General features: G+C 44.0%; 1 protein-coding gene across 1 annotated transcript in view; it reads right to left on the bottom strand.

Annotated features, from left to right (window-relative positions):
* The window catches only part of LOC147724323 (heterogeneous nuclear ribonucleoproteins C1/C2-like), a 36,089-nt gene extending 21,934 nt beyond the window's left edge, over positions 1-14,155 (bottom strand). The window contains exon 1 of the mRNA XM_086918020.1: positions 14,110-14,155. Coding sequence (XP_086774146.1) covers positions 14,110-14,155 — 46 coding nt within the window. The remainder of the gene's footprint in view (positions 1-14,109) is intronic.
* Between the last annotated feature and the right edge of the window lie 373 nt (positions 14,156-14,528).

Here is a 14,528-nt window from a genome sequence, read left to right as displayed (position 1 = left end):
GGCAGTGATACAACGCAGGGGCCCGGTGTGTGCTACCGCAATGGTGCATCTTTCAAAAGAATCCAATGACCGCCTCCACTTTGGCGGAGCACGCCTACCGCGATTTTCAAAATTGCATCATGCCACCCCATTCGTCGTTCCCATTGGCTTTAGGGCATGCTCCATGGAGGGGATACACTGCCTGGGCCAGGCGGTAGCTACCGCAATTTTGGGGCCATACAATGACATGAGGCACCGCGATATGTGTGGCAGAGCATGCCAACCGCCATTTAGGCATGTCTCCATGCCAATGACTACCGCACCTGTGTGAATGGGGGGTGCCAGTGACACACAGCCGGGGGCAGGCGGTAGCTACCGCGATTTGGGAGCCATACAATGACATGACGCACCGCATTATATGTGGCGGAGCATGCCAAACGCCATTTGGGCCTGTCTCCATGCAAATGACTACTGCACCTGTGTGAATGGGGGGTGCCGGTGACACACGATTTGGGCCATCTAGCATACTTCTACAGTACACAGTGGCCACATGGTCAAGGGCACATCATCGTGTACACAATGCCAATGTCCCATTGACTCCACTGGTGACTACACATGCCATGTTTGTGTATGTGTATCGTAGATTGGTCTGTACTCCCTCACATGTCACTTATGAATTAGATGGTCGATGAGGCAAGACAGTGTTGTAGTGGACTCTACAATGTGTACACATGTCAATTTGTTGAGTTGCAGTGATAATCATGGCAATGCTCGTCTCACTGTATGATGTTATTACTTGCATGGGCTCTTCTATCTGCTCATACACGCAATTGTCAGTTCAGTGCCAACTGTGGTCATTGTGTTGTGGATGTGTGCCAGGTTGAAATGATGTATTAAGGTGTGACAGGTACAGCAGCTAAGTATGAGCGAGTGTTGTTAATTTGTTACACATTGGCTGGATGCCATGCTCCCAGGCGTGCACATGTGAAATGTGGCCATATCACAATGTGCATTCACATTGACCTATGTGGTGTTTGAGGTACTTGTGTATTGTAATTAGAGAGGTGTGCCCTTTGTGTAGCCCAAAGGTACACACATGTAAGGTGGAGTGTCACTCAATTATTGAGTCGTCTTTGTTTTCGCTGTTTCATCCAGAACTTGATATGATGTGCACATTTCATGATGGATTGCACTGACATGTGTCCACTTTCATCTCAACTAGGAGGGGGGCCAAATCTGCTTTGTCACTTGACACTGCTGGAGGACATAGAGGATGTGGCGATCATCTGCAAATTCCGTCTTGATAGAGCCACCCTGAAAACACTTTGTGATATGTTGGAGCCCCACCTGCAGCCTCGCCGGACATATCCAACAGCTTTCACCCCAACTTATAAAGTGATGGCAGCCCTCCATTTCTTTGTGACTGGATTGTTCCAGGAGATAGTGGCCAGCACTGGTGGGATGCCTCAACCGATGTTCAGCATGGTGCTGCGTGATGTTCTGTCCGCCATGATGATATACAAGGACAGATATATCCATTTCCCCAGGGGTGCTGAATTGCCAGCTGTGAAAGAAGACTTCTATTCCCTTGGGCAAATTGTAAATGTCAATGTAAATGTAGAGTATTTATATAGCGCACTTCTACCCGGAGGCCTTGTAGCACTGTATTCATACTGCTGTGGAACCCATCCTGGCTTTCCTATGAAATGTCCACTCCTGGGCACCCCCAAGGTGAAGCCAGGCATCCACAGCGCTGCTGGGGCCGTTGTGGAGATTAAGCAAGCTATTGCCCAGAGTCACTGAGTGGGACCCATGATTAGACTAGGCACCGAGGCGAGAATTATCAGGTCCGGGGAAATTGAGTCCAAGAGCCGCCGAGGTATGAATTGAACCCTGGTCCTGGGCCAGACCTCTGCATCAGAGTCTGCCGCTCTAACCATTGAGCCACGCTTCTCCACTATTGTTCCCCATGTTGTTGGTGCCATTGATTGTACACATGTCCATCTTGTGCCACCACAGGCAAGTGAGCACATATTCTGGAATCACAAACATTACCACTCCATTAATGGACAAGTGGTATGCCTGGCAGATATGATCATCTCGCATGTGTGTGCCAGATTCCCAGGCTCAGCCCATGACTCCTACATCCTGCGGAACAGCATTGTGCCACAGCTGATGGCTAATCTGCTTCCCGAGCGTGCATGGATTGTGGGTGAGTATGCCAAGTCGTATGGCATGCTGGGTGTGTGACCTGCTGTCCTCTGCCTGTGCAACATTGCAATGTCTATTTGTCATACCTAGGTGACTCTGCATATCTCAACCGTCCATGACTGCTGAGCCCACTGCGGAATCCCAGGACCCCGGCTGAAGTCCGCTACAATGAGGCCCATGGGAGGACAAGTCATGTGGTGGAGCATACTTTTGATCTGCTGAAGTCACGTTTCCGCTGCCTGGAAAAAAACGGAGGTGCACTGGCATACTCGCCCAGGAAGGTCTGTCAGATCGTAGTGGCATGCTGCATGCTCCACAACCTGGCCATTCGCAAGGAGATTCCCCTGCTCCTGGATGATGAGGACCAAAGGCCTCCGCCGGCACACCAACCTGAGTCCAGTGCTGAGGACAGTGGAGAGGAGGAAGATGGGGACATGCGTCAACAGCTCATCACCTGCTATTTCACTTGAAGGTGGGTGACAATGTACAATATACCCATTGTCTGGTGATATTGCTTTTGTCGTGAAGGGGTACATGTGAATTGTAACAACAGCCAGTTGTAAACTCAGCAGTGGGTATCATTTGTGAATGTATACGGGACGTGTATGTTGGCCCTTGTTGCCCATTGTGACGTCTACATGTTGGCTTATGTAGATGGTAGGTGTTGTGTAATGTCTGTGATGCCACACTCACACCAGTGATTGTTGTTCTGTTGTGTTTCCCGGGGTGCCTTAAACTTATCCTTGCCTACATACAGTGCATACTCCTGATACATTATGGACATGTTGCAGACTGTACATCCTGCACTAAAGACAGAGCTGACACAAAAAAATATGTGTGTAAGGTATTTTATTTCCAAAGTTGACTTGTGAGGGGGGTGCACATTTCATTGAGGTGGTGGTGGAGCAGTGAGTTTACAGATGCCGTTCACAAGGCAGTGTGGGGAAGGACAGTCCAAACAGTCAATGCAGTGGTGAAGAGGGTTGCCATCAGGGCTGGGTCTGTAATTGGCGTTTGGCAGGTGCTTTGCCTCCAGATACTCCGAGGCTCTTCTTTGGACGGCCCCTTGGTCGCTTGGCAGGAGTGGGCCCTGCTGTGGTGCCAGTGGTGTCTGAGGACTCACCCTTCTCTGTGGCCGCAGGGGAGGGTAGTGAACTGTCATCCTGCGGCCCACCAGAGGGAGGGGGAGGTGTTGGTTGTTGCGCAGGCTTGTCCTTCAGTAACGCCACTTGCTGGCCCATGAGGTCCACCATTTGTCCAATGCGAGTGTCTATGGAGGATGTATGATGGTACAACGCGAGGTATTACCACGCGTACCGTTACAATGCAGGTTTTACAACTCAAGTCGTTACAACGACTTGCGTTGGGGGGCGCTGGATAGTGAATAGTTTAATTTACTAGTCCAACTCCAGTCCCCGTGGATAGTAGGGAAGGTGTTGGATAGTAAATTAAACTATTCCCTATCCTAGAGCGCCCTCCAGCGAAAGTCGTTGTAACGACTTTCATTGTAAAACCTGCGTTGTAATGGTACCGCATTGTTAGAGTTTCGTTGTAAAGGATGTTCCCCGTTGATGGACCTCATCAGCAGGATGAGCTCGCCTAACAGGTCGTCCGACCAGCCACTTTGTCCCTGGGCCTGTTCGTATTCCCCAAGGACTCTGGTGATGTGTTCCAGGGATAGAGTCCCAGCCTCCTGGTGTCTGGAGGTGACCCTAGCCCTCCTACCTACCCTGCTGCCATGGACCTGTCGCCTCACCACTGTGGGTCCGCGCACACTCTCCCTGCTGTCCTAAGTTGGTGGTGTGGGGTGGTCATCTTCTGGGACAGGGAGGATGTTGCAGGTGGCACTGGTGCTGGTGGTGGGTGCACAGGCCGTAACAGCAGGGGTCTGCTGTGCAGTTGGTGTTGCAGCAGATGTGGTGGCGGGGAGGATGGGGTCCTGGGACCTGTTGCTCCCTGGCACACCAGATGGGCAGCCTCAAGCTCATCTTCCTGAGAATCCAGGGAGTCTACATCCAAGAGTCAATGTACCGTGGGCGGAGACTGGCTCTGCAGGTTGCTGGTATTGTCCTCTGCAGTGAGGTATTGGTCACCGGTGGATTAGATGGGAAATGGTCATTGTAGTCCACACCACAAGCTTTGTATTGGCTGTGTGTCATCCACTGTTAGTTCCTATTCTGCCGCTAGCAATCATCATATACAACCGCTCTCTATGTTTTGAACCATGAATGTGACTAGTAAATGTAAATAATGTGTTATAATGCATCAGATATTCTGAAAGATGTGTAAATCTTTCTAAATAATAATAATGAATTCAAAAACTATCAAAAGAGTAGAATAAAGATATATTTTTCTAAAATATCTAACTGTGGACTTACCCTTCTTGCACCCATTCAGTTAAGTTGTGTAATGTATGTTTGCTATTGTTAATTTTCCTAACTTGCCATCCACTGTTTGTACAGTACACAATTGACTGATCATCACATTGTTTGCTATGTGCACTACTGTGCCTCCTGACATGATGCAGTGGTACATGCATTACTTGTCCATGGTGTGAGATATTAATGCATACCATGCAACTCGTGCAAAAATCATGATCACAGGGACCTGTTGCCATGTAGGGACCAGCACAACATGTTTTTATTTTTGACGCCTTGTTGATTTGTCTGACCTGGCAGAGGTCACATCTGGCCATGGACTGATCATTGTATTCTCCTGCATACCTTTGTCCTGTCATGTGCATATCTTGATTTATAACCCCACACATTCTTTCTAATTTTTGAAATGGACCTTGTTGGTTAGGCCCCATGGCAATGCACTAATCAGTGAGTGCTGTGCATGGTTGTGCCTAGTCTTTCTTGTACATGTGCATTGTTGTGTCACACTTTGGTAGCTGTGACAGTTCCCTTTGCTTACCTGTGTGCACACTGTGCGTGGCAAGGGGGGTCGGTTGTGCATATTTGTGTAATGAAAGGGTTGGTGTCGCCATATAGTACCATTTCTTTTGTGACATATGTGTGGGTGCACGTACTGGCTACTTATCTGTAACATGCTCACAGAGGGGTAAGACAGGGTTGTGTGCTTGCACCGACCCTGTTTTGCCTCCTTGTAAACGGGGTGATTGACCATCTTAACGGGGTCCCCAACCGGGATGCCCCAAGGCTGGCGGGAACCGGCATCTCCGCGATCATGTTCGCGGATGATACCCTGCTGCTTGCAAAGTCCCCCATGGGTATACAGAGAGTTCTGGATGCCTTTGTTACCTTCTGCAACGACAGGGGCCTGGAAATAAATAAATCCACAACTAAGTATATGGTATTCAATCCACCCAGATTGTCTCGCCCCAACCCTACCATAGAGGGTGTTTCCCTAGAGAGAGTGTCAACTTTTGACTATCTGGGCCTAACATTGACCGAGGACATGACCTGGGCACATCACCAGACCAAATCCCAACTGAAGCTTTCACAAAAAATTGGGGGGATTTTTAAATTGTTAAAACAGACCATCTACAAACCTGTCTCGCCTCCCCTTGAAATCTATAAGCTGCAGGCACGGGGGCAGTCTTTTACGGGGGTGAGTTATGGGCGCACAGTTGTCAATCAAATTTCAGTACCTTGGAAAATATGTTCATCAGACAGCTCTTATCTTTACCGCCGAGTTCGCCCCTCTTTCCTATTAGACTGGACTTGGGACTGAGACCTATTAAGGAGGAATTAGGTCTGAAACCTCTTACTTTTTGGAGACGACTCTGGGCTACTCCGGAATTGTCTAGCTATAGGAATGAACTATCTGAACTTTTACACCTACCTAATAGCTGGGACATTCCTTGGTTAAAATACATCAGACAGGAGTTTGACAGACTGGGGCTGACCCAAGTATGGAGGAACCCTGAAGAAGCATGCTGTGGGTTATCCCGGCAGGAACTGGTGAGAACATACTACCAAAAAAACCTGGCCGAACACCTATCTAACCCCAAAACAGGGTCGCTAACACTGTCATTCTTGGAGCATAAGGACATTTATAAACCTGAGCCTGCCTTGGATGCCATCAATCCTAGTAGTCACAGAAAGCTGTACCTCCAGTGGAGATATAACTCTTTACCGCTCAGAGCTCTATCAGCACGATGGAAGCAGGATGCGCCTGCAAACTGCCCTGGGTGCAATGCTGATCTAGAGTCCGAGATACACATGGTCTTTTTCTGTCCTCTATACAAGATTCCCAGGAAGAATTGGATTGTCCCTATTTGCAGAAATTTGGGCATCAGGCAGCACCTCGATTCGTTCCGAATACTAAAAACTGACCTGACGCCATGGATTGTGTTTGGGGTTACTAAATTCCTGGCGGCAATGTGGAATTTAAGAAGGAAAAAAGTGGGATAATGATCTGGTTTTAGTTGCATAGTGCCCAAGGACTAACTGATCTGCAATTTTAGCCCCTCCTTTTTTTAAATGACCCTATTCTGTAATCAGTGTTTTATCATTTCTAATGTTGTTTTTAACGTGTTGCTTTTATGACATACATGTCGAAATAAAGATTTAATAATAATAATAATAAGTAATGAAAGGGTTGGTGTCGCCATATAGTACCATTTCTTTTGTGACATATGTGTGGGTGCACGTACTGGCTACTTATCTGTAACATGCTCACATTTGGCTTTGTAAAGTGGCACATCTGTGTGTGCGTGGAGGATTACATTCTGCTCAGTGGTGTCATGAGACAGAATAATATGTCTACCTACCTAGTAATTTGCATGAGGTGGTCAAATATATGCCACATGCATCTGTGTGGTATGAGTGCTCCATCTTGCTGTACTTGGGGGACAAGTGTACATGCTGGGAGTAGTAGTGTAGGCCTCCCACCCCAAACAGCCCTCCCAGGGAAGATGGCTACCTACCTGTTAGTTTGTTGAGAGTAGTGTAATGGCGGACACATGCTTCTGGGTGGGGTGGGGCAGGGCTCCATCCTACTGGGCTGTGGGCCAGGAGGCATTGTGGGAGTAGTAGTGCAGGCCTGCCTCCCACATACAGCCCTCCATGGCAAGATGCCTACCTACCTGTTAGTTTGTTGAGGGTAGTGTAATGGCTGACACATGCTTTTGGGTGGGGTGGGGGAGGACTCCATCCTGCTGGGCTGTGGGCCAGGGGCCATGGTGGGAGTAGTAGTGCAGGCCTCCCACAAACAGACACCCTTACGGTGAAGATGGCTACCTATCTCTAAGTTTGTTGGGTAAACTACAATGGCTTCCAAGTGCTTCTGGGTGGGGTGGGGGAGTGCTCCATCCTGCTGGGGTGTGGGCCTGGAAGCATGGTGAGAGTAGTGGTACAGGCCTCCCACCCACAGTCACCCTCCCAGGTAAGATGGCTACCTACCTGTTAGTTTGTTGAGGGTAGTGTAATGGCTGACACATGTTTCTGGGTGGGGGGATGGATCCATCTTGATGATGCTGTGGGACAGGGGCATGGTGAGAATAGTGGTGCAGGCCTCCGAGCCCCAAACAGGCCTCTCAGGGAAGATGGATATCTACTTGTTAGGTGAAGGTGAACAATGCAATGGCTTCCAAGTTCTTCTGGGTGGGGTGGGGAGGGATCCATCTTGCTGATGCTGTGGGACAGGGAGCATGGTGGGAGTAGTGGTACAGGCCTCCCACCCCCAAACAGCCCTACCAGGGAAGATGGCTACCTACCTGTTAGGTCATTTGGTGTACTGCAATCGCTTCCAAGTGCTTCTGGGTGGGGTGAGTGGAGGGGTCCATCTTTCTAGACTGTGGGCCAGGGGACATAGTGGGAGTAGTAATGCAGGCATCCCACCCACAGACACCATCCCAGGGAAGATGGCTACATATCTGTTAGTTTGTTTGGTGTACTGCAATGGCTTCCAGCTGCTTCTGGCTGGGGTGGGCGGAGGGGTCCATCTTGCTAGGCTGTGGGCCAGGGGGCATGGTGGGAGTAGTTGTGTAGGCCTTCCACCCACAGACACCCTCACAGGGAAGATGGCTACATACCTGTTAGTTTGTTGAGGGTAGTGTAATGGCTGATACATGTTTGTGGGTGGGGTGGGGGGTAGGCTCCATCCTGCTGGGGTGTGGGCCAGGGGGCATGGGAGGAGTAGTAGTGTAGGCCTCCCACCTACTGACACCCTCACTATGAAGATGGCTACCTACCTGTACGTTTGTTGGGTGTACTGCAATGGTTTCCAAGTGCTTCTGGGTGGGGTGGGGGAGTGATCCATCCTGCTGGGGTGTGGGCCAGGGGGCATGGTGGGTGTAGCGGTACAGGCCTCCCACCCACATACACCCTCCCAGGTAAGATGGCTACCTACCTGTTAGTTTGTTGTGGCTAGTGTAATGCGTGACACATGCTTCTGGGTGGGGTGGTGGAGGGCTCCATCCTGCTGAGTTGTGGGGCAGGGGGCATGGTGGAAGTAGTGGTACAGGCCTCCCACACCCAGACACCCTCACTGTGAAGATGGCTACCTACCTGTAAGTTTGTTTGCTGTACAGCAATGGCTTCCAGCTGCTTCTGGGTAGGGTGGGTGGAGGGGTCCATCTTGCTAAACTGTGGGCCAGGGGGCATGGTGGGAGTAGTAGTGCAGGCCTCCCACCCACAGACACCCTCCCAGGGAATATGGCTACATACCTGTTAGTTTGTTGAAGGTAGTGTAATGGCTGACACATGCTTCTGGGTGGGATGGGTGGAGGGGTCCATCTTGCTAGGCTGTAGTCCAGGGGGCATGGTAGGAGTAGTAGTGCAGACCTCCCTCCCACATACAGCCCTCCATGGCAATATGGCTACCTACCTGTTAGTTTGATGTGGGTTGTGTAATGGCTGTCACATGCTTCTGGGTGGGGTGGGGAGGGCTTCATCTTGCTGATGCTGTGGTACAAGGGTGCCTGGTGGGAGTTGTAGTGCTGGCTGCCTGTGCACATGCCCCCATGGTGATGTTGGTGGCTATGTTTGGGGTGAATGGGAGTGGGTGACTGGTGAGGCATGTTTTTGTGAGTGTGTGGTACAGATGAATGGTATTTGTCCTAGGTGGTGTAGCTTGGTAGTAGTGCAAGACAGTACATATCAGTGTGGCGGTAGTCATTTGTTTGTACTTACCAGCCTCCACTCCCCGGCTACTCCTGTGAGACTCTCTGGATGTAGTAGGGCAAGCACCTTCTCCTCCTATGGTGTGAATGGTTTTGGTGGAATGGGAGGGCCACCGCCAGTCCTGTCAGCCAGCTCCCGGTTCTTGCTTCTCCTCTCTTTGACAATCTTCAGATCATGCCACCGCTTCATTGTAGTGTAGTTCCTATATTCCCAATAGGCTCTGCGCATTGGATTAATATATCCTATAGATTAGATGTAGGACTGAGGTCTACTGGGTCTCTATCGAATATATTAGACTTAATTGTGAGCGCCAGCTAGCTCAGAGGTCACTATAAACTTTCTCGAATTCACAAGAAGGGATTCGTTTCTGACAACCGCATAAACATGACAACTTTGTTTCCCCAAGATAAAACGTATCTTCAGAGTTGTGGAAACAATAGATAGATATTTCACTCAGTCAATCGTTCATGCTTCGTTTCACCAGAGGTGCAGAGAAATAGATAGACGAGTGTTTTCAATAAAAAGGTTTTATTGTACAGTCTTCTTTCTCAAGCATAAGAAATGAACTGCTACAATCGTAATACTGGTTGTAAAATATAATGCTTATAGTAAGAAGAGTAGGATAAAATAATACTGTAAAAGCATTGTATGGTTCCTAAACCATAGATAAATACATACATAAATATCAAAGGCTAAAAGTACTCAACTGGTGCTTCTAAAATACGCCTACCCTGATGTACCTAACCTAAGCTTAGTACGAGGGAAGAAGTAAGTGAAGTGTAGCATAAATGTACTATTCTTTGCCAAGAATCTGTCTAAGATTTCTCTTAGGGTCTAATCAGCTCCGTACCTTAGTTTGGAATGAAGAAGGTCAGGCTCAGGAATCGATTTCCCAGCAACCCGCAAGGGTAGCCTGGAAACACTGGAGCTGGATTTCTCGGCAGGAGAAAAGACAGCGCCTCTCTCCGTGCGTCTGCTGGAGAGTCGGCTTCCTTCGGCACTTGCAGTAGCAGGATGTGTCCTAAAATGGTTCACAACATCATGACCTCCTTTTTGGATCGCGGGGTGGTCCCTACTGCATTGACCCTTTGGACTATCCTTTGACACATCTGTGTCATTGTGGCTAATGGTGTCTGTTGGACCAGGCTACCAAATAGTTGTGGTTCCAATCTGACTACCTCATTTATCACGACTGTCAACTTACTCTCTGTGAATTTGGGCATTTTATGTGTGGACATGGTGTGTGGTGTGCAAAGTGTTTATGGGTGCAGGGGTGTGAGTGGTGGTTGTGGTGGTGGTGTGTGTGGTGTGTTATGTGCTGGGGGTTGGTGGTGCTGGTGTGATGTTGGTGGTGGTGGTGTTCTTTTGCCTCTCCTCTCAGATCTGGTGAATGCCCTTCTCTTCTGGAGTGTTGCAAAGGATTGTGGTCAGGGAAGGGGCTGGTTTTATACTCAGCTATGTGAGTGTGTCCAAATGGGGTATTCCTGTCAGGTGTGTTGTGTGTGTTGTCCTGGGAATTTTACTATTCTTTTTGGCATGTGTTTGTGTCATTGGGATGTGATGTTGTGTATTTGGGGGGCATGGCTACTTTGATTTGTGCAATGTTTGGCCTTATTGTGGCGTTTTTGCATCGTCCGCCATGTTTCCCACAGATCGTCTGCAGAGGTGGCGATGCTGCAGATCTTCTGCTGGTTCTACCATTCATTCCAGTGTGCGACCATGGCGGTCGGAAACAGCGGAACAAACCGCGGGACCATGGGGGATATCCTAATTAACCGTGCGGTGTCTCCGCTATGTGCGGCGGGTTGTTGTTTTTCCGCTGCATTTTCGACCGCTGCGGTCGGATTTTGGACATCACCGCCCACTACGGGCATTTTTTCTTGGGCCGGTTCCCCCGCGGTCGGTCTTTTTTGGCAGACAATCCTAATTTGACCACCGGTTTTTCCATGGTCCAGGAAGGCAGTTGTTTTCCGCTTCCATGGTGGTCGAGGTGATTTTCCGACCACCATCCAAATAGGCCCCTAAACTACCAAAACAACATCTAATTACACCAAAAACTAATAAATAACACCCTAATAAATGTATTTACACTTCTACTACTTTACCCCACCCTAAAACTAACTTAAAAGTATTTAAAATTAAACTTACCCGGACAGTTGAAACGCAGCATCTAACCGCGAGGTTCTGTCTTCCAAAATGACCTACAAACTAAAGTGATAGATAGAAAAGTGAGAAAAAAAGGAAACAAAATGGCTGCATATTTAAAAAAAAAATAGGACTAACTTCCCATAGACAACAATAGAAAATATTTAGAAAAACTTTTAAATTATGTGTATAACTTTATGTATTGCAATGTTTTTTCCCAATGTTTAAAAAACATTAAAAAATATAAAATGTACTTTAACTATTATGTTATCCAGAAAAGCTATACTATAATCCTTAATGTATATTAAAAAATATGTTTATTCCATACACTGTTAATGTACAAAAATTATACAAATGTGATAAAAAAATATATGTTGCAGAAAATATTTCTGTAAAAATATTGTAAATTATTAAACATATTAAATATTATTTTATTAAAATGATATTCTATTTACTAAATAATAAAATATAATCTTGGAAAATACATATTATATATGTTTTCAAACAAATTGAATTGATATAACATGTATTATAACAAAGTAAACAGGAAGGTATACAAATGTTTTACTATTTGTACAAAAAATGAACAAAACAAATGAAACTGTTTATTAATTAAAAAATTAAAATGTTTTACTTTGCCATTACATGACTATGCTACCAAAAAAATTACAATTGTTGAAAAGTGTACCAAAAAATTGTATGTAGAAATACATGATTTGTTTCACATTTATACATGATAAATGAATGTTACAAATATGTTATACTCTTTAATAAAATGTGAATACCATCAAAATGTAAGTTTAAAAAAAATATTTTAATACATTTTGTAACCAAAGAAAATAATAAAAATCTAATTGTAAATGGAAATATAAATGTCTTTTCATTAAAAAATACTGAAATTAAAAACTAACATACATCTATTTACTTATTAAAATATACAAATAAACTTAACAAAATGCCGAATACATAACTATAATAATTTACTATTCCAACCCCAGACTCATAGAAAGTGCTGGATAGTAAACCATAATAATTTACTATTTAACTTCAAATACAACTAAACTCAGGAAAATTGTTGGATAGTATATCATAATAATTTACAATTCCAACTCCAAATCCAACTAAACTCAGGGAAAGTGCTGGATAGTAAGCCATCATAATTTACTATTCCAACTCCAAATCCAACTAAACTCAGGGGGCTTACTGGATAGTAAACCATAATTGCTTACTATTCCAACTCCAAATTCAAATAAACTCAGGAAAAGTGCTGGATAGTGAAACCCTATTAATTGCTTATTCTAACTCCAAATCCAACGAAACTCAGGGAAAGTGCTGAACACTAAACCATAATAGTTTAGGATTCCAACTCCAAATCCAACTAAACTCAGGGAAAGTGCTGGATAGTAAACCATAATAACTTACTATTCCAACTCCAAATTCAAATAAACTCAGGAAAAGTGCTGGATAGTAAACCGTAATAATTTATTATTCCAACTCCGTATCCAAGTAAAATAAGGGAAAGTGCTAGATAGTAAAAATATTAATTTACTACTCTAACTCCATATCCAACTAAAGTCAGGGAAAATGCTGGTTAGTAAACCATAATAATTTACTATTCCAACTCTAAATAAAAATAAACAAAAAAAATTATTAATACAGATCATTTTCATCTTTAAATCTAATAAATATATATCCTTAACAAAAAACATCATTATTAAATTTGATTTTCATTCTGAAACTAGAATAACATTTTCATTTTTTTAAATTAATATTTTAATTCAATTAATAATTTTTAACACAAATTTTTAACAAGTATTAATATCTATAGTTTATAAAAAAATCATGAATGGTTATTTTTTTAGTTATTATAAAATATGAAATATTAATAAGAACTTTTATCTAACCAAATTTACAGTAATTATTTTGCACCAAAATTATTTTCAAATGTTTTTAAAAAAATGTTAATTACTTTTTTTTAACAAAATGATATTAGTTGAATTTATTTATTTACATTTATTTGATACATTCTTCAATCACTAAAAAGCAATATCCTGTAAAAACATTATATACCACTGCTAAAATGTATTTAATATTACTAAATATATTTTACACCCACAATATTTTTAAATTGCTACCCACCCATATCCCCTATAAACCTAATACTCCGCTCCTTTCAATAAATAAAAATTAAATAAAATATATTACCCCCAAAATATTTTTAAATTACTCCCCACCCTTATCCACTATAAACCCAACCTCCTACTCCCAAAATATATACAAATGTAAAATATTATAACAATTTCCTTACAACATTTTTAATTTATTACCGACCCTTATCCCCTATAAACCCAACATCCCACTCCTAAAATATATACAAATTATTAAAATATAATACATTTAAAAAAAAAATGTTATTACTACCCACCCTTATCCCCGATAAACCCAACATCCTGCTCCTAAAACTAATATAAAAACAAATAAAATGTATTTATTTAAATAATATAGTATTATTTTAACATTATAAATTTACTAAAATAATAAAAAAGAAAAGTAGAACATTAAAAGAATATCGAAACCCTAAAATTGATAATATTCACATTGATATTTTTTAACTTCGATATTTTTAAATTTGATATTACTACGTAACAAGATAATTCATATTTTGGACATCGATATTACTTACCTTGATATTTAACACCAACGATATTCTTACCTCGATATTCTTGCATGTTAATATTTTTCTGTCGATATTCTGTCTCTGCATCATATTGCCATCAGAAGACGAAGGGGTTTAGAAAATGAAGACTTATAGGGCCAGATGTGTAAAGCGTACTCCCGTTCGCAAATGGGTCGATTCACAGAAACGACCCGTTTGCGAATGGGAAAAAACCTTTTGGGATGTATCATCCCAAGAGGCATGCGCAAAATAGGCAATCACAATTTTTGCAATTACCTATTTTGCAAATGCATTTAGGGAATCTCAATTTGCGATTCCTTAAATGCAATGCAGGAAGCAAGAAAAAATTGTGCCCTGGCTTTAAGGAATCGCAAATTACCACCAACTTCTAGTTGGTGATAATTTGCAAATTCCTTTAAAAATGC

This window comes from Lissotriton vulgaris, chromosome 4_1 (assembly GCF_964263255.1).
Source record: "Lissotriton vulgaris chromosome 4_1, aLisVul1.2, whole genome shotgun sequence".
Taxonomy (NCBI): Eukaryota; Metazoa; Chordata; class Amphibia; order Caudata; family Salamandridae; genus Lissotriton; species Lissotriton vulgaris.
Note: the sequence above shows the minus strand (reverse complement) of the source record. Positions and strands in the feature narration are given on the sequence as shown.